The following is a 25,699-nucleotide window of genomic DNA, read 5'->3' on the forward strand; positions in this document are numbered from 1 at the left end:
ACAGCCCTTTTCAAGAGACTGAGATCTGGATTTTCCAGGAAAGTCCCCTTGTTGTCTTTAAACCATTTCTGTGTAGCTTTCGCTCTATGCTTCGGGTCATTTTCTCACTCGAAAAAGAAGAATTTTCTAAGCCGTAGTTTCCTTGCAGACTGAATAAAATCGTCCCCCAGGATTTTCCTATATTTTGCCACATTCGTTTACCCTCTACCTTTACAATCCTTCCAGAGCCTGCTGCTGAGAACCATACCCACAGCATGATGCTGCCACCATGTGCTTCACAGTGGGGAGGTTGTGATTGTAGTGATGTACAATGTTTGGTGTCTACCAGACATAGCATCTTATCTTATCACCAAAAAGCTCAATTTTAGTCTCATCAGATCAAAGAACTTTCTTCATCTTGACCATGGAGTCTTCCACATGCCTTTTGGTGAACTCTAGTCCAGATTGAATCTGAGTCTACTCCTTCAGAGTAGTCATAGGTGTCTTGGTGGCCTCTCTCACTAGTCTCCTTCTTGCATGCTCACTCAGTTTTTGAGGTCTGATCTAGGCAGATTTACACATGTGCCATATTCCTTTATTTTTTGATGATGGATGTAACTGAACTCTGGGGGATTTCTCTAATTTTGAGACTTCTAGCACCAACTGTCTGGACCTCTGTTGAATTAGGTCATTCACTTTAAAGTGGGTGAATATTTATGTCACTTACTTTACATTATTTTTATTTAATGGACAATACTTTGTTAAAATCTGTTTTCACTTTGACATTTAAGAGTTTTTTTTGTCATTTTTTTTTTCTGTCAGAAGGGCCAAATTATATCAGCCATGATTGTTCTATAAAATCAAGTTAAGGTTAAGACATAAAAGTGGGTGAAAGCTTTTCATAGACGCCCCACCTTTTCCATACATTTCTCTTTCTTTTTTCCCTCTTTTTCTCAGCTCTATTCATTATCGCAGTGACTCAGGCTGGAGCTCATTTCCACAGAAGAGAGAGAGGGCTGCACAGTTACACCCCCTCTATGTTTAAACAATTAATAATTCATGCATTTCCATCTAATATAGTCCCACTACAGCTCAGGCAACAGAGTTTAGAGCTGGAAAATAAAAGCAGGACTATCTGCTGTGCTTAATCATTCTAATAGAATTATAACAGAAAGAGGTGGAAAGACAATGGCTTCTTAAACAAAGACAGACAACCAAGATAGAAAGAAACCCGACTTTATACAGCTGTCTTAACTGGGCTTAAGCATGGAGATCCTTGGGGAATAGGGATGGGTAAAGTAGTTAAAGCATGAATTATAATATGCAAGGCTGGAATAACAATGACACATTTAAGGGCTGACTGCCAAACCATGCCTACACTTAAGATTGTCACATTAACACCCTAAAGCAGTGGGTTTAAAACATTTTTCCCAAGACCACGCCAAAGATCAAGTCAAAATCTTAAGTCACCAAATTCATATTAATGCAACATAGCCGCTGTAACACATGATACAGAATCTTTTGTTATAGATGTACACAGACTACATTTAGAAGACCAAAAAGGTCTGAATGGAGACTACATTCAGACAATGAAACAATGTCTACATATAAGCTGCATAAAGACGTTGAAAAATGGTTTAAAAATAACCTACTAAGGCATGAAACACATTAAATACACGTTAAACAAGCATACTCCACTGCCATAATAGCATCTGAAACACTTGGGTTGATTTCAACAGGATTATACACCACACTCATCATTTATTCATGAAAATGAAAACAGCTGCTGATGCATACAAGTGCACACACAACAATAAACACATACTGATATAGTCCTCTGCACCCACGCAGGCATACTCTGAAGATGGGCCCCTCTAAGCAGTGCCATTTAGCCTCCAAATGTGCCGTCAGCGGCATGAGTGTGCACTGATAAACCAATCTGCTCCAATCTCCCAGGGCTGTAGAGCAGGGGAGCCACAAAATCAATGGGACGAAGCACTCATATTAAGCTTTGCTGTGAAGGCTGACAGCTATTACAGTTTGATGCTGTAGGCTACATGTGTGTGGTGTGTGCGTCTGCAGGCGTGCAGACACTGTGAAGATTCTGTCTGCTGTATGCCAGCCAGTCACAAGCCCCGAGGTATCAAGCATTTGTATCCTTGACTACTGACATGACATGGTGTTATGTGCATGCATTTAACTACACAGTAAAAGCTTATGCACATCCCAAAACTCTTTTTGCAATGTGCAAATTCAAGAACTGTGATGAAGACAGAACAACAACAACAAAACGCTGTGACAGCTGTTAGCGTCCCTAAATGTCTAGAATGATGGTTATTTTTTTGCAACATAGCATTGTTCGAATTTTGCCATGGGGTCCAAAGTCCCCATTGGCACCCTTGACCCTGGCAATTAACCTTCAGGTCAGGTCAGGTACAGGAGAATATGCCAGCTCAGCACTTTTTTGCATCAACCTTGGCCCTGTACTACTCTGGTCTCTTGATGGCCATTGGCCATACTTGCACAAGGCTGATGCCTGTTGTCTCACACTATCTTCCCAGCTGTACATGGCCACCCTTGATGCCTGGTTCAGCCCACTGGGTCCTGGGCACCCATGGATCAAGGGTTTGCCTTCTGGTCTTTGCTCGTACTATGTGCTTTTGCAGGCACTTGGAGGGCTTTCCCAGGCCTGATCCAGCTCACCACATACTGGGTGTCCAGGATCCATGGGGCTCACCCAGACGTTGGGGATGATTGTGTGTCCTGGAGAGGGCGGGGGGCCGGGAGGATACCCGGCCTGGCATAGGCCTGGGGGATGGCCATCAGGAGGGCAGAGCAGTACAGGACCAATGTTGAGGCATTGAGGTGCTGCATATGCTCCCATACCTGACCTGACCAGGCCAATGTGTAAACACCAATACAATAATGTTTAGCAGGAATAATCCTGAGTGTAGCTACTCTCACACTGTCCCTGATGCTGCATAAGGGTCCAAAGTGACAAAACTTACAATTTACATTGATACCTCCATTTTCTTCAGATGTCAGCTGATGTAAACATGGTTCCTGTTGTAGAGATGGAGAATTAAAATGCCTGTTCCCACAGCACCATGTAAAGATTAATGGTGGATGCCATTATTCTAAGCTTTTTTGGCCTCTAGGCCCCTGCTCGATTTGAAATTCTGGCTATCCTTTAAACTTTACTGTCCAATCCCAAGTTGAATTTTCTCTTATGTAGTCATTTTTTGACTTTGCAAAGTCTCTTCAAATCTTTGGAGGACATGAACTAACAGCTCCTATAAGAAGAAAAAAAAAGACTGTCATGACAGTCTGACACTTTTTGCAGCCATGGGAATTTTTGGATCTGAATTCCTAATCATGTGCCAAAAAGGGCTTGAAAAGCTCTGCTCTAACTTTTAATAAATGAGGGATGAGATCCTCGTAGGTTTGCAACTGTCACATCCAGAGCTCATGAGCTGTGATATGCAGCTCACACAGGGCTGTGTTCTGTCAGCTGAAGACACATGCCCTGTGGATACAGGTTAAAATAGAGGAGACATGGAGAGAGTGAAGGCAAAGGAGAGAGACAGGAATGGATGACATAGAGGTTAAAAGATGGAAGAGTGGGAACAGACTGGAGGGAACGAGAACAATGAGCTTCGAAAGGGACACTCTTTAAACAATTCTGGATGCATCTGAGCTAGGATTGCATAATTCTGAAAATTCACACTTAAATTTCTCTGGTGTGTTCTAAATCTAATGTAATGATCAAACACAACCAGTTAAAGTTTGACATGGATGTATTTCACTACCTCCATGGAACTGGAGCAGAATCATGACATGTTATGCAATATGTTTCGACCACTTTTTGTCTTCTATAGATCAGTTTTTGCCACTGTTATCCCATTTCTCTCTTTTTAACCTTTTTTTTGCCACTTTTAACCAATTTTTGCTACTTGTTAACCCACATTAAACACTGATTTTCACCACTTTTTAGCCACTTTATACCAACTTTTGCCTGTTTTAGCCAATTTATGCTATTGTTTTCCCATTTTGTCTCTTTAAACCCAATTTGCCACTTTTTTAACAGCATTTCACAATTTTTTTCACTCATTTTGACCCCTTTTTGCCTTTCTCAACACAGTTTTTCCACTGAACCTATTTTCCACACCTTTTTTTTCATTTTTTTTAACATTTTTTTCCTACCCATTATGCCTTTCTTATCCCATTTGTGTTGCTGTTGTCCCAGTTATATCCTTTTAAACCACTTTAACCAACTTTTGACCCATTTGCCTCTCTTAGACCTTCAATTTTTGTCTCTTTAAACCCAAATTTCAGCACTTTTTTACAGCTTTTCACCCTTTAACCCATTTTGATATTTTTTGCCTTTCTAAGCCCATTTTGTCTCTGTTTAACCCAATTTTTTTTGCCACTTTTATCCCATTTTTGCTATCCCATGTAGCTTTTTTTGTACTTTTACTTTTTAAAATGACTAATTTGACTTTTACTTAAGCATGTTTTGGGGGAAGTATTGTTCTTAATTATATTTTAATTAAGTACAGAGTAAAAACTAAACACTTTCTACAAGTTTGGCTCCCACAACACATAACGGTCAGAAGCATCTATAAGAGAATGATCCTACATTTCCTCCTGTTGGGTTTTAATTTATGTAAAGTAACACCTCCTAATAAAAAAAAAACTTGTTGGAGATCCATTTTCTTTTGTTTATATTGCACATTAAAGAAAGATTATATTTCACCTTGGAAATACCCAATACTCACTACTCTGAGTGAACTTTCAATGTCTTACTTTTTACTTTTACCTGAGTAGATCTATAGAGCAGTACTTTTACCTCACTTAAGTACATTTTAACCCAACTAACTGTACTTTTACTTGAGTACAACAGTCAGGCACTGTTTTCCACCACTGGTTTTTGCAGGAGATTGGGCCTATAATTACAAACACTGATCTAAATAGTCCATTTTCTTTTCTCCTCATTGCCTCTGTCATATCTCTCCCAGGATTCCATCACATCCTTGTCACTATTCTTTCCCCCCCTCATCTTTTCTCCCTCCAATTTTTGTTTTTCATTCAAACGTTCTCATTCCAACATTCCATTTTCTCAGCATGTCTCCTTCTTTTCTTTCCAGGCCTCATTATTCAGTTTTCCTCTGTCACAGTTTCACACTGATGCATTCTTTCACTTAAGTTTAAAAAGAAAAGTTTTCAAAGTTTTACTGTAGCCCTGCCTTTTTAAATGCACAAGGAAACAGAAATGCAGAACAACTGTTCTCTGACTTCCTGCACAGTTAGCCACATCCCTCCACCTCTTTTCATGCATTTCCTCCACTCTGTCATCTCATAGAAAAAATGTTAGACGCTTTTCCAGTCGTCTATCCATTATGGTGGTCCGCTCCTAATTAAATTACTCCATCTTCATCCTCTCCCTTCACTCCATGACAGAAAGATGAAACACAAGCAGAAGACTAACCAGCTGTTTTCAGTCTGTACCCTCTCTCCTACAGCCTCACATCTTATTTAAGACAATGCATTTCCCATTAAGATAAAAACAACTCTCACTTTTTCTGAGATTCATAGAAGAGTCCTGTGTGCATTTACAGGATATGGACATAAGTATTCAGGCACCTGACCATCACACCAACAGGGACTGTAATAACATTGTATTCAAAAATACACACTTTACTGTGGAGTAGGTCCCCCTTTTGCAGCTAAAACAGCCTCCACCCTTCTTGGAAGACTTTCCATGTCTTTCTAGTCCTTTGTGCTCTGGGGTACAGTCATGCTGGAATAGAAAAAGGCCTTCCCCCAAACTGTTGACACAAAGTTGGAAGCATAGCATTGTCCAGAATGTCTTGATCTGCTGAAGCATTAAGATTGGCCTTCACTAGAGATAAGGGGACAAGCCCAGACCTTAAAAAACAGCCCAAGACCATTTTCCCCTCCTCCACCAAACCCCACAGCTGGCACAGTGTAGTCAGACAGGTAACATTCATCTGGTATCCGCCAAACCCAGGCTCTTCTGCTATGTGGCAGAGTTGCTGTTATTCTTAAACTCTTCCACTTTTTGATAAAGGCATGTACAGCTGACTGTGGAATATCCAGCAAGAATGAACTTTCATGAACTAACTTATTTCAAAGGTGGTATCATCACGTTTGATGTCACTCAGTTCTTCACAATATGACGACACATTTTAAAGACTGCATGGCCAGGTGCTTTATTTCTACATCTTTGGCAATAGGTCTGATTGAAACACCTGAATTCAACAATTAACAGGTGTGTCCAAAAACTTTTGTTCATATAATCTCCACTCTTTCCACTTGCCTGACTTGTCCGCTCTATAAAAGCCATTTCCATAGTGAATTAAGCCACATACTTTCCATTTGCGTGTTTGACAGTAAAAGATAAAACCACTTTTATCATCAAAAACAGATGTTTACTCTTTGGTTCTCATTTGAATTTCAATTTTAGATATATTCTCTAATATTTATATTCCACACTCTCGTCTGTCAGCCCTGTGACTTGCCCAATAAGTTGACCTCTGATCATCCTTCTCTTTGAACAACAACAAACCAAGAGAAGAGCAGAGCAAAAAAAAAAAAAAAAAAAAAAAAACACAAAGTCCGGACTCGCTGAAGCAGTGGAAACTGTTTGATTCAAGTTCAAAGCCATCAAAGGGAGCTGCTTTATCTTTGCCTGTGGTCCGGTCACATGACTCATAGCTGAGGGTTTCTTTCACAGCGTGAATTGAGATGTGAAACAAGAAAAATATCTGACAGATTTTGGAGGTTAACAGTTTCAAAAGGCTGCCGTTTTTGGCCGAAGTTCCCAGAGGCTCTCCCAGGTTTGATTCTCTTTCCATTAACTCCCTGTCTTTCCTCAGTCAGCACTTTGAAGATTCGTTCATTTCACTATGACCTACAAAATTCCAAGATTACTTGTTGTGGCTTCTACTTTGTTGTGGTTTAATTTAAAAGAGCAAAAACTATATTTCTATTATGACTTCTTTGCTTCTGTATGGGAATATTTTCAGCCATAATCAGCAGTGGTATCAGCAGGTTTTCACTCCAACACACACCTCCACCTGTGCCTCCTGTGCTTCAGTGCAGGGTTATCTGTGCCATCATAGATAGCTCACACTGTGTCCTGTAAGCCGGGAAAAACTCCAGTCGTGTACATTAGCCTCAGTTGGATCCTTTTATCTCAGAAAGAGCCTTTCTGTGTGAATTCCATTTAGCTGGCACCGGCCTGTGAGGGGCCCACTGGGAAAGTTTTACCTGGTTAGCTTTTAGGTAACAGATGAAAGTGATTTCTATTATGTTGCATTTTTAAAATGCCAACACCAGTGTGGCTACTGAAAGTCTGCACAATTCAAAAGCATTACAGGTATAAACTAAAGTGGAGCTGCTGAGGATAAAGGAGTCCCCTATAGACAGATTGGACTCAGCCATCAATACATGTAAGGTTCCCCAGTGTGCTAAAATCTGATTGATTTTTTTTAAAGTCATTAATGTATGTTCAATCTGCCTGACAGTAGCTAATCAGTTATTTTGCAGCAATCAATTTGTTAGCCAGTCTAAAAAGAAAAAAAAAAAAAAAAACTAGTCCAGGAAAGAACTGTTGAAGATTTATTTTCCATTTGGGGTTGAATACATTTTGTAGGCCCTATGCATCATACACATATCAAATGTGCTTTTGTTTACTGTTTTCTAATTTACTTGATCTATAAAAGTTACTGAGGTCTTTAAGGACATTCATCGGTTTTAGTAGAGGAAAGAAAAACATGCTATGGTGGTCCTCTGGTATCTGCCCATCTTGCTTTAAGGCTTTATTCTCTCTGTTCGTCTTGCCTTGCACTTCCTCCAAAACCTTTGTCCTCAGCTCTATCTCCTGATCTTCTCTCTGTGTTCCTTTTCTTTCTCCTTTTTTCTCATCTCCTCCTCAGAGGTGGTTCCTTTGCCCTTCTCTGCACCCCTGTTTCTGTCCTCTATCCTTCTCCTGCTTCTCCTTTCCTCCCCAAACATCTGTGTGTGTGACAGGTGACATTCCCCCAGCACTCCTCCCTCCTCCCCTTTCCCGTCCCGATGCTCTCCTCCTTTTTTCTTCCATGCATGCTCTTGTTCACTCTGTCTTGCACTCTTACCCTCCGTTTCCCCGCTGTTCGCCCTCTCCATCTCCACTTTCTCCTGTCACCCTTTCTCCCTTTTGCTTTCACCTCTCATTGCACCTCTGCTCTTCTTTTTTTATATCACCCCTCACCTCACATTCTAACATCTCTCAAGCAGCCCCTTCTTCCCTCTTACCTCTCATCTGTTCCTCTTTGTCCTTTCTCTCCAATCTCTTACAGCATTTGTCCATCTCTGATCGTTTCTTTACCCCTTTTGTATTTTTCCTACAGCACATACTGTATTCTTGTCCCTTGTGTGACCTCTCTAAAATCATCACAATTCCGCTCTTGTCTCTTTTGTCCATCCTTCCCAAATGCCTCCTATCACCTCCAAAATCCTTTGAACTTTTTACATCCCTGTGGACTATTAAATCTATTTTCTTCTCCATCATTCCTATCTGTTACTTCTGGTAACCCCACACCCCTATTACATCATGCACCAACAACCCTCTGCCTTTACCATCATCCTGTTTGTTTCTAGACATGTTAAAGCCTTCACAGTGAAGGCAGCAAAGACAATGAGACCATAAGGAGACAACTGGTACAGGAAGGCACCAAAGCCTAAAACAGCTGTGTACCATTATCCCTCCTCCACCAAACATCAGTCAGGCAAGTTACGTCTTCAGTAGCTACATCAAGCTGATGAACATAATCTAAACTCCTTCCTCTGACCTTAAAGGTCAATAAATAACTGAAATTTCAGCAGATCAACCAAATCTTTAAATATCTAGAGACAAGTCTTCTTATGATAACAGTTTATGCTTTATAGCTGTACATATAACCCAGTGTAAATGCTTCATAAAGGGAATGTATCCGATACTTTAAAAGTTTATACAACATAATATTAAAGTTAAGAATTGTACTGTATGAATTTGTCACATTAAAAAAGTAGAATGAGGGTTTAAGTGGAGTTAAAATAGAACTAGATTAGGAAAGACAGCCGGGGAAAAATTAATCTTGTTTTGAAATACATTCCAAATTTTCCAAGACAGATTTAAAAACCACAGTGCGATCTTTTTATGGATAACCTTGAGCAGCGGTCATCAACTGGCAACCACATCAGGCCCCCCATACCTTCCCATCTGGCCCCCAGAACATTATCAAATTCTAAACATGTAAACAAAAACTTTTGTTGTGTCAATTCTTGTATCTTTTATTTAGTCCTAAACTCTCTACAGTTATTAAAATCACTCCCAAAATAATTGAGATCGAAACATTTTAACCAGGAATGGCTTTATGTTTCATCCTTTTTATAAGTCCACCTGCCAGCCATCATTAACAAATACAGTGCCTGTAAACACACACATTTATCAGTCCATTCTTGATTAAAAAAAAAAAAAAAAAAAAAAATTGTTATCAATGGAAACGTTCGGCTTCAGGTGTTTTGTGTGCAGTTTTCCTGGGGTTTTTCATTTATCACTACACAGCTTATCAGCATCAAACCCAGTGATAGACAACATGACAGCCACAGAAATATTCAGCTAAAATATCTCAGTCACCCCCTAGTGGCTGGTTGTGATATAGTGACTGATCTCACTGTAAGAGCCTCGGAATTGCATACATTCAGAAAAAAAATAAAAATCTGTGAAAAAAACACCATTTTAGAAAATGCTTTCGATTATTTAAACATTTGGCCTGAAAGTGCCTGTTTAGGAAAAAGATGGCCCTTGTACAAATGTAGCTGATGACCCCTGACCTAGAGTTAAAAGAAATAAATTAAACATTGAAATGTGGAGAAACAACTGATCTTAACTTTAATATTAACAAGAGTGTTTGAAGTTAATTGAGTTTCACATCCATCGTGATGAACTGCTTAAAGTCAGGTCCACACAATGGCAGAAAACTTATTTTTGGATGTATCAATGTTAGTGATCCACCGTGACTTTAGGACACCTTACGGAGCTTTGTTGAGACCAAATATCCCAAAGTTCAGTGGATATTAGTCTGATTTCATCCGTATAGAGCAGACAGCTGTATTTCAGAGCATTTTACCACTTAGCCTGACTGTGAAGTGATGTCAGTGTTACCCTTATCTATTCTGTTTCTTTTTTTCAGACAAACAGGTGTAGGAGATTCTGTTTTTACCTTCACATGTTTCTACTGTCATCTGCAATCTTCCTGAGAAGCGTCATCTGACCTGTCCTTATCAGCTGTTCTTACCAGGCGTGGTCAGCCTGACAGGTCTATCAGGCTGGCCACGCCCTCCAACACCCAATGCTCATTGGGTAAGAGAGTCCAAGGTGTGTCTGGGAAGATCAGCTGATAAGGATATGTCACAGCAGTCAGGTGACACTTCTGAGGATGACTGCAGAAACAGTAAAAACATGTCAAGGTAAAAAACATCTCCTACATTTCTTTGTCTGATAGAAGAAAAACAGAATAAATAATCAAGATAGAATCACAAAATGAAGCCACATGAGTGCATACCCTCTATATCTCTGGTCTAACTCTCTGTTAACGTTATCTCTATCTCTAATATTTTTTTATCCAAGTCCTTCTGCCCTGTCCCACCTCTTCCCCTCACTTAAAGCATCATCTATCTCCTCTCCAAGCCTCTGTCGCTCCCCTTTTTGCCCCTTTTTTCCCATCCACATGCGATCTCATCTCTGGTCTTACAGCCATACAATCCCATTTTGTTGTTCCTTTTTCTCCCTTACTCATCCATCTCTCTTACCCTCTCCCATTTCCATTTCTCTACCTCCTTCTGTTTCATGCCAAACCCCTTAGCTCACATCTTCTCTTTGCTATTTCCGACGTGCTATCCCCAGATCTTGTTCTTGGTATCACACTCCCTTGGTCACAGGTTGCTTTTTCAACTGTCTCTTTACTTAGCACCATCATCCTATCTTTTTGTCCCTGATTCCTCACCCTCCAGCCCTTCCTGCCTCTTTTCTCTTCTTTTGACAGTGTTTCCCCCACATTGGAGAACGGCTTTACAGCGGCAGGTTTTTGAGATATTGACATTTCCACACATACAGGCCTAGTTATCTGTCAGGGCCGGGGCTGGAGTGTAATGGCTCTGTAATTGGATAAGATATAAGATTTTTGTCAAGGCAGGAGGGGATACATCACACACTGCCTCACCCTCTATTTATCATGTGACTATTATCTCTCCTCTACTATGCTTGGCATTCCTTTTCTACCCTCTAATCGTGTCTTTACCTTGTTATCTACCATTCTCTTTCTTTATTCCCCTTTGCCTGCTCTCTATATCCTCTTTTCTTTTACAAATAAATCACTTTCCACGTGCTCTTTCAACTCTGTCACTTTCTTATCTGTATTCGTGTCCTTTCACAGAAAAATCCATATGAGAAAATCAAAGCAGATGACCGTGACATGGCCTGTTCTCACTCCATCCACCACCCACTCTTCTTGATAATCATTTCAAAGTCACATTCTGCCACAGACTCGAGGGTTTGCCGCTCTGATACATCTTCAGTGCTTGTGTTTGTTTGTGAGTTTATCTGCTTGTATGCACACTGTGTCTTGTACTTCTCACACTGGTTTGACAATACTGGCATCACACCTCTGATTTTCTCTACATGGCAGATGAAAACAGGTCAATGGGATCCTGCCAGCTTCCCTTCCATCTGGCCTTGCTCTTTTATTTGTGCATCATTTAACCCGAGGCCTGTTAACCTGCTAGATTAAGGGGATGGCTGGCCCTACGTCAGGGAGACACCTGGAGGTGTGATATGAGGCCACTTTTGGAGAACACATGGCTGTTTGTCTGGAAATGAAGGCAGAGCCGTGAGATATCAGGCGGGGACACGAGGACATGGACTGCCACTGAGTGGATTACAAGGCAAACACAGCCGTCTATTCCAACGTTTGACTCTGTAGCCTTGGGAAAATACAACTCAAAGCTATTCCTTTGGTGCTTTCATGGACTGCAATTTCCTTCAAAGTTTTCTGTCACCTTGCAAGACTTTCTTAGTTGCACATTGTTCTGTATAAATTTGATAACTGTGCAGAAAGGTGTGAATAATTTTTAAAAGTAAAAAAGTATATCGATTTAGACACAAATTTGATGTGAAGATGTGAAAATGTCAGTGCTTTCTTCCAGACTGAAACATCGCTTTAATCTGCACTCAAGGAAGCACATATCGACGCACAGCTTAGCTGGAAGTTTGAAGAGATAACCAGATGTGAGTGTCAGTGAGAAGTAGATTAAATTTGTGCTTGACAATATTTGAATTTAGCATATTTACATATCTCTGAATGTGCCATATGGTTTGAGCTTGTGTAAGCACTTTGTGATAAATCGATATCTTCAGAGCAAACAGTGCCATGGTGTGCTCATAGTCCTATCTTGGTTTCATTCTTTGTTTTATTTGAGCTTAAACTATTTGCAGGACTCTGAAGTATCATGTTCTGTCTTGAATATCAACATTTGAAAGGAATCCATTGTGAAATATCTTTCATACTTCTTCTATTTCTGGTTGTGTCTTCTGCCCTGAAATGTCTGCTAACAATAAATGTGATGACAGACTCAGCCAGAGGTTTACCAGGATGGATTGTTTGGAGTCTGACTAGACTCTTCAGAGAGTTGAGCTGGTACTTGGAGTGACCTGAAAGTTATTTCTCTTAAAGTCATGAATGGCCTGCCCTTTTACAGCAGACTATGTTCTTCATGTTTTGGTCTCCACATACAGTATAACGCTTCCCTGCACTCAGCCAGCTGAACTGCTCATGAAGCATATAGTGCACATTCAGGGCTGCCCACAGAAAACCCCAGAACAGAGCAGGCATCAATGGCAACAGGTTGACATTGGTTAAGTCGGAAGCTGAATAAAGGAGGAGCTGGGATGGAGGAGGGTTGCAAAAGCAGCTTGTAGAGGGATCAGCAAAGCATAGCCAGGTAAGAGCAGATTAAATAATAACTAAAACTATAGATGAGCCACTTCTTTATGCTACTTTTATCCCATTTTTGCCGCTGTTTTGCCCAATCTGGCGATTTCTTTTTTGGCATTTTAATGCTATATTTATGCCACTTTCAACATATTTTTGCTTTTTTTTCACTATTTTTTTTTTGTTTTTTTTTTTTACTTTTTTCCATTTTTGCTAGTTTTAACCAATTTAAGCCATTTTTCACTCATTTTGCCACTGTTTCTTCAATTCAAATTTCTTCAAACTATTTTTCTTCAAACTATTCAAACTATTTTTGCTGTTTTTTTTTCTGGCCATTTCTTGCCATTGTTTGTCCACCCACACCCAGTTTTGTCTACTCTTTTTTTTACTTTTTTCCCCACATTTTTGCCCCTTTACACTCATTTTATACCAGTTTTTTGCAGGTTTTTATTGTTAATTTGAACCCATTTTTATCCCTTTTTGCCCATTATTGCCAATTTTAACTTACTGTTGCCATCTTTCACTGGTTTTGCAAATGGTTTGCCAATTTAAACCTTTTTTTCTTATTTTAATATCTTTTTGCCACTTTTTATCCCCGTTGCCACTTGTTTTTTTAATTTATTTATTTATTTACTGTCAGTTTTGACACAATTTTCTCACTTTTGTCCTCTTTTTATTTTATTTTTTTGCTTCATTCCACTTTTTTTTTTTTTTTTTTAATTTTATTTTTATTTAAATTCAATGTCCCATACCCCCAATTTGGCTGGGCCCCAGAAAGCTCTCCCTTTGTGCCTTTTCAATATTTCATACTAAACCAGTACCTTCCCAGTAGCTTAGTCCTGAACAGATTCAGCAGGATACCAATACCAGTACCCAGTACCCCATGCTGCTCCTGTACATTCTTCAACCATGCCATCTCATCCTGTACATAAGCCATGATTATAAACTGAAGAGAAAAGGATTTTCCACCATTCGTCATAGACCGAACCATTTGACCACACTAAGAATCTCTGGTTAAACACTTATTATAAAAGTGTCTCTATCTCTACAGGTGCTGGTGGATGGTCTCCTCTGGACAGTGACCATTACCAGTGGCTGCAGGTGGACCTGGGTTCCAGAATGCAGGTGAGCGCCATAGCAACACAAGGTCGCTACAGCAGCTCTGATTGGACGACGCGGTACAGACTCCTCTACAGCGACACAGGAAGGAATTGGAAGCCTTATCACCAAGACGGGAACATTTGGGTGAGTGAGCACAGCGTGTGTGTACATGTGTGGGTGTGTGGATGCAAATGTCCAGCAAGTGCCGAGGTAAAGAGATGTGAAAGTATTTACCCTATTCCTGGTTTCTTCTTATTCAGGCTTTATTTGCAATGGGGGGGTAAGGTTGTCATGTCATGAGTCTGTTAGACATTTAATAAGAGAGTAGGCAAGTGTTTTCCTTTCCATGTTTGGCTTTGGGAAACTCCAGGCTGATCCCCCAAACTCCAGCTAAGGCCTCTGCAGATCCACACTTAATGATATCCGACACTCCTCTCACACTCACCATCACTGCTGCTCCATGATCATCCTCTTTGTTGGAGTTCTAGATCAGCCTGTCTACTGTCATGATAGATCTCTCCACCCTCGACCTCACAACGTTGATTTTCAGCCAGCCTGAAGCTCTTGTTCTCATGACCAATTTCTAAAGTGTTTGTTTTTCTCATGTCATTTTGTGGGTATCAAGCTTTGCATTTATTAATATGAATACTTCCGCAATCATTCTCCCTCTTGCTCCAGTAAAAACCCTTTGCAGTGACAAATAAGGTTCTTTATAGTTAAAAGCAAATTAAGCTGTTGTTCTTCTGTGCTGCATCATAATTATTCTATGTATTATTCACTAATGTTTTCTCTGTCACTAATCCTGATTCATTGCCTCTAATATTTCTGCAAATACTCCAAATCTCATTCATCTCACGAGTGTTTTTGTAACTGCCGCTGGCTTTGTCCTCTTTTGTCTCAATGAATGACATACATAATGCTTTATAAGGTATGTTTATTTTTAAATAATGCTTAGGTTTCCAAATACAGAGGGAATATTTTTAAGGTGTGCAGATGCCATTCATTTTTGTCCCTGCAGTAAAAAACATATACTGGACCCATTTATTTTTCTCTTTTTGATGTTCTTACTTAGACCAGATGCATATTAACATGTATATACAACCAGGCCTTCTGTCAACCAGAATGCTAGCTTAGCTGACAGGAAGTCAAGCTCAGTGGGCGGGCTCTTGTTTGCCGTTAAGTTGTTCAGTTGACAGAGCGATTTCAAGAGGGAGGCCGCCACTGATTGGCTTCAAAAGCTGTTTGAGTCTGCCTGTTGTAAGCAGACGGTTGACGTAACACAGGCTTTGTCCAATTTTTTTAACATGATATGTTTTTAACACAATTTTCACTCATTTAACCCATTTTTGCCACTTTTTAAATCAAATTTTACCCAATTTTCCTCTTATTTATTCCACTTTTGAATCCTTTCCATGTATTTTCTGCCTGTTTTTGACACTCTTAACCAAATTTGCCACTCTCTGCCTATTGTTGCCTTGGTAGACCCATTTTTTGCCACTGTTAAACACTTTTCACCACTTTTATGGCCATTTTGCCAATATTATTCACATTTCACTGGTTGTTACACCAATATTTTGACACAATTATTTTCTACTTTTTTATCAGTTTTGCCCACTTTTTGCCAATTTCTACTGTTTTTTTGCAACTTTATACCAATTTTGCAAATTTTTTACCCCTTGTAACTCTGCACATTTTTACCCCTGTAAACTATTTTCCGCCATTCATTTATCCTATTTGACTATTTTTTCTCTCTTTTTTGAAACTTTAAACCATTTTATAGCACTTTAAACAAAATTTTGCCACATCCTATTTTTACTCCTTTACTGACCATTTTTGCCCCATTTACCCCTTCTTTCCACTTTGTTATTACATTTCACCCCACCACCATTTCTTCCACATTTAAACCATTTTCACTATTTTTTCACCTATTTTATGCCATTTTTTAAAAATCAAATGTTGCTGCTTTCTGCCTAATGATGCTTCTGTTCACCAATTTTTTTCCACTATTAACCTCTTTTTTTCACACATTTGTTTTCCAATTTTAACCATCTTTCACTGTTTTCACATCAATTGTTGCCACTTTAAGGGTAATTTTGCTATTTGTAACACACTTAACCATTTTGCAACAGTTTTGCCACTCTTAAACCATTTTTGAAAATTTGTATCCATTTTTTGCTACTTCTAAAATCCCATTTCTCCACCTTTTCCTTCCATTTTTGCCACTTTAACCCGTTTTAATTCTGTTTCAAGAAAAGGTGTTCATATTTTCAGAAGACTTCATGCTGTGGAATAGAAAATTATGCTTTTATAGCAGTGGTTATTGTTTAGAAATAAAATATGGTTATCACAGCTTAACTTTAACTTTAATTTGCTTACCTCCATGGGCCCCCAGGGTGGCTGGGACCAAGAAAGCTTCCCTCTTATGGGCAAACTTGAATGCCCCCATAAGAGTGTAATATGTGCATCTTCCAAAGTGTTGGCCTTTTATTGTGTGGTTTTCCTTTCCTAATTTGTGATAATATTGAGCTATAAGTGGTTCTGACTGAAAACATGGTGGGGTGGTAGGCGCTCAGGCCAGCTGGATGTTTGCATACATACATTGAGCCACAATCAGACCTCGTTTTAACCCATTCAGTCGCTCAGTCTCATTCATCACTGGATGAGCTTTATTGAGAGATTATGAGAGAAAACCCACCTGTCCTGCTGTCTTATACATGAGGGTTTAATTTAGGAACATTTGTCCACCAGTCTCTACCTGCCATCACTGCACATCGATGACTGCACTCTTTCACAATCAAACCCACAGAATCTGTCTTTTGAGCTTAAAGGTCCTTTCTGTGACTCACTGAGGAGGATAATCAGTAAAACCTGACAGCTGCAGGATTGATTTTTCAGTAAAATATTGTTTTTTAAAGCCTCACTAATGTTCTACTGATGAGTCACACTGACACTGATGAATGAATGATAATTAAAACACCAGATGATGACAGATGCAATTCCTCAGAGGCTGTCAATACCGGCAATCTTGAATTAATCACTATTTCAATAATGGTACTGATAGAGGAACACGCTTTGGCTGATGAAACATTTGTGCACTGGTCTTAAAAACCTGCATGCAGACACATAATCACTACCACATGTTTTCAGTGTCAGTTTGGTTTAGATTTAGATTTAGATTTTTTATTTTTTTTATTATTTTTTTTTAAATGGGACAATATGCATTAATGGACATTTACATGTAAATACATGGGATTATAGCCCAATGGTTATTTTCCATCCCCAGTCCCATTAGCAGATTGGTGTAAACACATAGAACAAAAATAAACATCAGTAAATAGGAATAAAACACACAGAGCATATTAAAAGACAAGCAGCATACATAAACTGTGGACAAACTAAAGGACATACAGTCTAAAATAAGAACAGACTGGGAGTTGGGGAACCATGGTATTTATACACAGTAAATTAAAAAGTGCTAGTGCTAATTAAAGTGCCATAGTGCTAAAGTGCATGGTGCTAGCTGCCTGAGAACTCAGGTCTTCGTTTTATTGCACATTGCTGAAATCTTTGAACAGAAATATAAAATATAAGTTGTTTTGCACATTACCCTGCTGTCCAAGATTATAGAGTGCCATGTTGAGTATAGTATTGCATGATGCCCATAGCACACGGTTGCACATCCAGATATGAAAGGGGTAAAGGGAAAAGCTTTCTCAGGCCCTGCCAAATGGGCGCATAAAGGTCAGCAAATCATGCTCCATTGTAAAGTAAAGCTGTGATAATAGTATTTTTTATCCTTTAACCACACACAAACATAAAATTAAAAGAAAAAAAAAAGGTGGAAAGGGCAAAAATTGGATAAGAGTGCCAAAAAGAATGAACATGAGGTAACAACAAAAATGGCAAAAAGGGTGAAAAACAGCAAAATTGGGAGAAGTGGCAAAAAGAGGCACAAAAAAAGCAAAAAAAAAAGTTCTAAATTGGCTGAAAAACCCCCCAGGAAAGACAAAAAACGTGTTAACTTGGAAAAAATGGCAAAAAAAATGGCAAAAAAAAAAAAGAAAAAAACATTATACATTAGATTAAGGTGGCAAGACATTGCCAAAACATGTGAAAATTGGAGAAAAAATAGCAAAATTAAAGTGGCAAAAAAATTGAGAAAACACTGCAAAGATGGGTTAAGTGGCAATAATGGGCAAAAAGTGGTAAAAAAAAAAAAAAAAAAAAAAACTGATATAACATGGCAAATCAGAAGCAACAAATGGCTAAAACCAGAAAAAAATAGGTAAAAAGTGACAGAAAGTGATCTAAATTGGTGAAAAGTGGCAAAAATGGGATTAAAGTGGCAAAAAATGTGGCAAAAAGGGGTGTTAAGCACCAAAAGTGGGAAAAAGTAAAAATAAAAAAAAAAGGGGGTTGGCAAAAACAGTGGCAGAACAGCTGCAAAACACAAAAAATGCATTTAAAGTGGCAAATAAAACCCTAGGCAAAATAGTGGCAAAAATGGCAAAAACCACCAAAAATGGGTTTAAGTGGCAAAAGTGACGGGGGGGGGGGCGTGGTCTTTCTCTGGGTTTTTCAGAGGCCCAGCTAATTCTGTGGGCAGCCCTGGGTTAAACAGCTAGTCTACATATCTACAGCTTTAGGAAATGTGTCCAATACCTGGTTCTCTTAGCTCTAGCAGTGCCCAGAACCTCAAGTTCAGGGTGTAAATTTGTTAGAAAAAAATGATCACTCATTCCTTCATGAGTATCCAGAAAGGCCTCGTATTTCCTTACTCAGGGAACTACCACCAATGAACATAAAAACAATGTAAAGACATCTTGTCCTGGTAGACCTGGAAACATTTTTGTTTTTTCTTCTTCCTTGTGATTGACAGTTGAAGTGTTGCTGTTGTTGAAGTTGACCTGTTTTCAACTGCAGCATCAGCTGATGCCAAGAGTGTTTTTTTTCTGCATAGAGTGCTAATTGTTAAAAATGCTGATTGGCTATGTGCAGAAAATGACAAGTACCAAGTTTAACAGCTTATGCAATGTCTCCTCTCCTCTTGTTCTCATTTTAACATCTCTTTCAAGTTTCAAACCTGTCTGAGTGACATGGAAAATGACCCCCTTCATTCTACAACTTACACACTGAGAAAATGTTGTTACTATTGCTGGGGCTGGTACATTGTCCATCTGTATCCTTATCCATAGCCATGGAGGAGAGCAGATTTCTTGAGTGAAGCTTTCAGGGACTGCATCCACCTACTGGAACTCCCACAGAGTTAGTTTAAAGGGTACCATAAACTTTATAATCAAAAGCATGGGGACCACTTCAGGAAGGTTTCATTATAGTCTTCCATTTTTGCAAATTAATTATGGCAGGGTAAACAAAGACCATAAAGTGCTCTCAAAAACATAAAGGAACATCTTAGCAGCACACTGTTATCAGCAATTACTTCATTAAAGTATCATTGGGATGAATAATCCCTGGCGCTGAATTATATTCTACAGACTGGTCAGACTCTCTCTCTCACACATACTCAGAATGGGTTAAACGAGCTTTAAGAGCCCATTACTCAGGCTGTGAACATTTGGCACCTTCTCTCCCCTCAGCTCACAGGGGGACTAGTGCTGATGGAGTGAAGACGACCTCCCTGCCTTGGCTAAAAAAAGAAACTCGTACCACCCAGAGCTACGTTGCTATGTTAGTGTTTGTATTTGCTACTCTACTTCACCTGCTTATTGTAAAGGAGTGTGATGTTTTTGGAGCAGCTTTCTCAAGCTCATTCATTCTGGACTCCTCTTTGTGAATCATACAGCTCACACACTCAGAGATTTGACATTAAAACCCCTGAGAAATGTTTGGAAAAGGATTTTGGAGAAATGTGTCAGAGGACACCATCTATCACCAACAGTCTAGATAATGAGAATGTTTGTTTTTTTGCAGGTTATCGTGCTGTAAAACATTTTTTTTTACCATCACACAAAAATAGTGGGCCTCATCAAACAGCTGTCAGTGGAAATATGCTTCTTAATGAAGCCTAGCATTAGATCATGCAGGATATGGCAGTCATACATCCAGCCATGATCAGCTGACAGCCAGCTGATCCCAATTATTGCCTTCCAGCTCCCACAGCCAATCACAGCTCTTTCTCTCAACACAGTGGTGTATTTCTCACTATTCCCTACTTGCATTAATGCTGATTCACCACACTGCTGCTGCTGCTGGCAAAGCAGAACCTCCTCCACCCCAGCCTCCTCCTTTATAGCATACAGCTTGTTGCACCGTCATATTCAGATTCAAGCAACTATTGATTATTTGCTTTTCAACTTATTTTACAGTATTCAATATGCATTGTCATAGATGTCTCTATCCATATGGGGGTTTCTAGCCATGAGTTCCCTGAAAAGTAAAAGCATGCTGCTTGACTAATCCAGGGAGCTTCTTTGGGCCTTCTCAGCCAAGTAACACTGTAGATACATTTTGTGATAAAATAAATAAATATGTGACGAGAGTTTCCCTGAATGAATTATAACCCAGTAGAGGGCAGAAGGCTGGATGTCAATTCAGAGCAGGGTTGTAAAAGTCATCCATGTGACTGCAAGCAGTACATTCCCGTGAGGCCTGATAGGAGGAATTCAAACATTTGGATTTTGATACTGACTTTATCTATTACTTTAAAATAGCAAGCAGTAGCAGTCATATGCTGTGTGCATGACCTTGGTTTCATGTGTATGGGGCCCTAGGACCTTAAGTACAGATCAATTGTAAAGGATAACATCAATCAGTACACATCAAACTGTATGATGAACCTCTTAAAGATCAAAGATTAATATTAAATGAGTTTAACCCGTTTGATCCCATTGCTAATCCTTCTCATCAGCTGGCACTAATTTCTCTTCAGGGAGAAGCTGTGCATAATCTCCATTTGCTATCTGACCTATTATGAAGTGACTCGAAATCAGCTAAAGATGCACGATATGGACAAAAGTATCCGGCCACATGACCATTACACTAACAGGGACTGTGAGGACAAATTCAAATACTTGTACTTTGATATGGAGTGGGCCCCTCTTTTTCCATTCTGACAGCCTCCACTCTTGTTAGAAGGCTTTCCATAAGATTTTGGAGTGTTTCTGTGGGAATGTGTGCCCATTCATTCTTGGAATTTATAAAAGAATATCGTATCTTAGAGCATTTATGAGGTCAGGCACCGATGTTGTACCAGAAGGCCTGACATGCAATTTCTGCTCCAGTTCATCCCAAAGGTGCTCAATGGGGATGAGGTCAGGGATCTGTGCAGGCCAGTCAAGTTCCTCCACACTGAACTCATCAAACCATGTCTTTATTGTCCTTCTTTGTGCTCTGGGGCACAGTCATGTTGGAGTAGAATAGGACCTCAAACTGTCGCAACACAGTTGGAAGCATAGCATCCAGAATGTCTTGGAATACTAAAGCATTAAGATTGCCTTTCACCAATCATTCTTGGTTACTGTCTTACAAAAGCCCTTCTCCATCTGTTGCTCAGTTTGGCCAGGCAACTAGCTCTTAAAAAAGTCCTGGTTTTGCCAAACTTGTTCTGGTTGAGAGTTATGGAGGCCACTGTTCTTTTGAACCTATAGTGCAGCAGACAAGCTTCCCCTGATCTGTGCTTGTCAACATCATCTTGGCTCTGAGCTCTGCAGCTCTGCAGTTTCTTTGACCTCATGGCTTGGTTTTTGCTCTGATATCATTGTCAGCTGTGACACCTTCTACAGAGAGGTGAGGTGTGCAACTTTCTCAATCATGTCCAATGTATTTGTTTTACTGGTAGAGACATCTCAGCAAAGATCCAAAGAAATTGGAGGCACCAGAGCTAAATTTCAAGTTTATTATTTAAATTGTAAAGTTAATTCTTTTAATGTCTAAACCACATTTTTAGATTCCTATTGTGCATTAAGCACTACATTTTTGTCATGTTTCCTTGGGCCTGTACAAACAACCACCTTCTGAGCTTCAAGGAAACACAAATTCCTTTCTGGCCCTTCTGTTTTGTCCTGCACACTTGTCGATAAAAACAAAGGACCAGACCAGGCTGGACTGATTTCCCCTGCCTCAGTTAGAAAGACAACCACTCACAAATCCACATGCACGCACACACAGACAAACACAATGGCCCCGACTCTTGGCTGGTCCAAAACAGGGTCCAGTTGCAGGAAGCAAACAGCAGAAAATAGCTTCCGCTTGTTGTTTCCCAGTGTCTGGAGATCTGCTCTCTCTTGCTGTCAAAACACAAACACATGCACAAATAGACAGATGCAGAAACAAACACAGGGAGAACAGTGACAGATGCACATTTAGGGAATTAAACAATCAGCCAGGGGGGATATAAGAGAGTAAGGAGGAAGAAAAGTGGGTAATGGGTTTAAATAGAAGTGTGCCAGGATGTGCATATGGGATACAAGCCTGCCAACATGCACATGAATCTTGTTTACACAGTGAGTGATTTGTTAGTGTGTGACACAGACAACTACAGGCCTTATAATGAGCAGCTGCAGTAGATAGATTGGCTTGTTTTTCTTGAATGACGGCAGCCCTGGAGGTCCAAACACCAAATGAGGTGACTGACTTGCCCCTAGCTTCCCTCATTATTTTTGTTTTACAACTTTCTCCCCATTTCTATTTCTTCCCTGATCTCATATAACAGCTCCTCAGTTTTGATTTTCACATGAAGTTATACTTCAGCAACTTTAATACCAACTTTAAATAGTCCAACTGCAGCAGATTCCCTGTTTAATATTGTAAAAGTGTCTGCATGAGCACTCACAACACATAGAAATGTGTTTGGGCTTAGAGTTGGCGAAGATTCCCCAGTGCACCAAATTATTTTGTTTTAAATCAACTGAATCCCAAACTTTGTGAGAAACACACCAATCCATAAAAAGAATCAAATTAATTAAAAAAAAATAAACGCATGCACACGCATGAAAGTCCCAGCCTTTATAAGCCAAAAGTGGACAACTCAAGGTAAAGTAGACCCAACCATCACCAGTCTGCAACACTGAGTGGTGACTGGGTCAGTCCAGGCCACATCATACAGCTATCTAAAGAAATTCAAGAACAGATGAGAAACAAAGTCATTGGCATTAATCAGTTTTGAAAAGGCAACAGAGACATTTCTAAGGCTTTGGGACACCAGCGAACTGAAGTGAGAGCCATTATCCACAAATGGAAAAAAATTGGAACAGTGATGAACCTTCGCAGGGCTTGCTAGCCCACCAAAATAACTCCAAAAGCCCATCATTGACTCATTCAGGAGTTCATAAAAGAGCCCAGAACATCTAAAAACCTGCAGGCCTCACTTACTCATGGCAGACTGGAGGTCGCCAGCTGAGGAAGCCAACAGAGCCATGTCATCTGCGAAAAGCATAGATGAAATTCTGAGGCCACCATACTAGGAACCTTCCTCCCCCTGGCTACATCTCTAAATCCTGTCCACAAACAGAATGAGAGAGAAGGGGCAGCCCAGGCGGGGGCCCAACACTCACCGGGAATGTGTTGGACTTTGTGCCTACAATGCAAACACAGCTTTCACTTTAACACAGGGACCTGTTGGCTCATTGCAGCGGACCCCATATTCCCTCAGTACCCCCTACATTATCCTTTGTGCAATGGACCATAAGCCTTTTCCAAGTCCACAAAACACATATAGACGGGATGAGCATGCTCCCTCAAGAAGCCCTGCAAGGGTAAGGTGCCTGTCCCCTGTCCCAAGGGCAGGAGGGAGTCTGCATTGTTCCTTATGTATGCACGGTTCAACAAGTGGCCGGAGTCTCCATTCTAGCAGCCTAGAGTAGACTTGTCCTGGGAAGCTGAGTAGTGTAATACCTTTATAATTGGAGCACACCCTCTGGACCCCCTTTTCAGAACAGGAACCACCATCCTGGTCTGCCACCCCAGTCTTCCACGTCACATTGAAGAGGCGCATCAGCCATGACAGCCCTAAAACGTCTAGGGCCTTCAGCATCTAAGGACAAATCCCATCTACGCCACAAGTTATTTGACTACCTCACCTATACAAATGAGTCTTCTCCCAGATCCTCAGAGTATTTGAACTGCTTGTGGTGCTGGTTCAGGATTTGAAGGCACAATTGGATGAATTTGGTGCTGAAGTGACAGGGTTAAATCTGCAGAAGGCCCTGAAGGTGTAAGGAGAGGAGACTGAGGGAGCTCCTGGCTGTGGCTGTAGAGGAAAGATAATGTTTGAGGGACAGCAACTCAGTAAAGCTACTGCTGAGATTCTAAGATGTTCTGGAATAAGGGGCAAAAATCAGTGAATGGCACATTCAAGCTTCAAATGCCAAAGCAGGAAACAACACCTGACCAGCAGTGCTTAAAAAACTGTACAGTTGCCTTAGGCACTGTGCGGCTGTTGTCACCTTACAGTGCCTCAGTTCTTTATAAAAGTACAATGTCAAAATGTCTAAGCGCTTACTTTGCCTAAAACTTACACCCACATGTCCTGAAATAACCTGTCTCATACTGAATCTGCAAACACACACACACTCACATACAAATACTCAATCCTTCACTGGTGTGCCAGTTAATGATTTGACTTTGGAATAGAAGGAATTAAATGCTTGACTTGGCAAACTATTGCAAGGTTTTAGCACCCACAAGTTTTTCCTTTCTAATATTCCTTCCTCCTACTCCTTCCCCTTCTTCTCTTCAGCATCCAGCCTTCTGCCCTCTACTCTGCACGATAATGTCTTTAAATTGAGCTGTTCATTCAGCCGAGCACAGATAAGTGACGAATAGGAGGATGAGCACAATAGAGAAAGAAGCTGGAAAATCAGGACGGGGGTTGAGCTTTTGGGTGGAAAAGGGAATGGCTTTGTTCCTTCCCTCTCTCCCTCTTATACCTTTAGGGGTGTAAGCAAAAAGAAGTATCACCTGGACAAAAAGAAGGGAAGCCTTTCGCACTGTCAGCCAAATCCTCTCTAAGTCGACAATTCAGACCTGTAGTGTTATTAATATTTTATTTCCAACTGTGAAATGAGTTTAAGGGGGATGTAGGGTTTTAACGGAAAGGTTTGTGGTGTGTGGGCGTTTGTGGTAATACACATATGTGCATGCAAATTGATCAATTTGTGCCTTTGTGTGCTTGACATCCTGAGCCAGCACTACAGGCAGTTTGAAAACAGAATAGAAGGAGACAAGCGTGCAACAGAGAGACCGTGATGTGAAGGAGGATTTACAGGGTTTAACAGTAAAAGAGAAGAGAGAGACGAGTTTGACACAGGAAGTCCAAGAACATGCAAATAACATGAGTTAGTGCTGGTCCCTGAAGCTTCTTTGGTTGTTTGTTGGTTTTTAGGAAAGTTTTGACCAGTTTGGCCACTTTCAAATGCTGGTTTTATGTCTAGGCTTTAGTTTAAAATATAAATAACCTTCTTTCTCCTCAAAGCTACTCAGAGGTCAGAGTGTACGCAGTACAATATATGGACAAAGTATTTGGCCACCTTTGTTGATCATTGAATTCAGGTGTTTGAATTATGACCTGTTGCCACATGTGTATAAAATCAAGCACCTAGCCATGCAGTCTCTATTTGCAAACATTT

At 40.1% G+C, this 25,699-nt stretch overlaps 1 protein-coding gene across 1 annotated transcript in view; it reads left to right on the forward strand.

The window, feature by feature from the left end:
* LOC121527357 (contactin-associated protein-like 2) overlaps window positions 1-25,699 on the forward strand; it is a 282,121-nt gene that overhangs the window by 122,192 nt on the left and 134,230 nt on the right. Inside the window, exon 3 of the mRNA XM_041814293.1 lies at window positions 14,065-14,258. Coding sequence (XP_041670227.1) covers window positions 14,065-14,258 — 194 coding nt within the window. The remainder of the gene's footprint in view (window positions 1-14,064; window positions 14,259-25,699) is intronic.

The sequence above is a fragment of the Cheilinus undulatus genome, linkage group 19 (genome assembly GCF_018320785.1).
Source record: "Cheilinus undulatus linkage group 19, ASM1832078v1, whole genome shotgun sequence".
Lineage (NCBI taxonomy): Eukaryota > Metazoa > Chordata > Actinopteri > Labriformes > Labridae > Cheilinus > Cheilinus undulatus.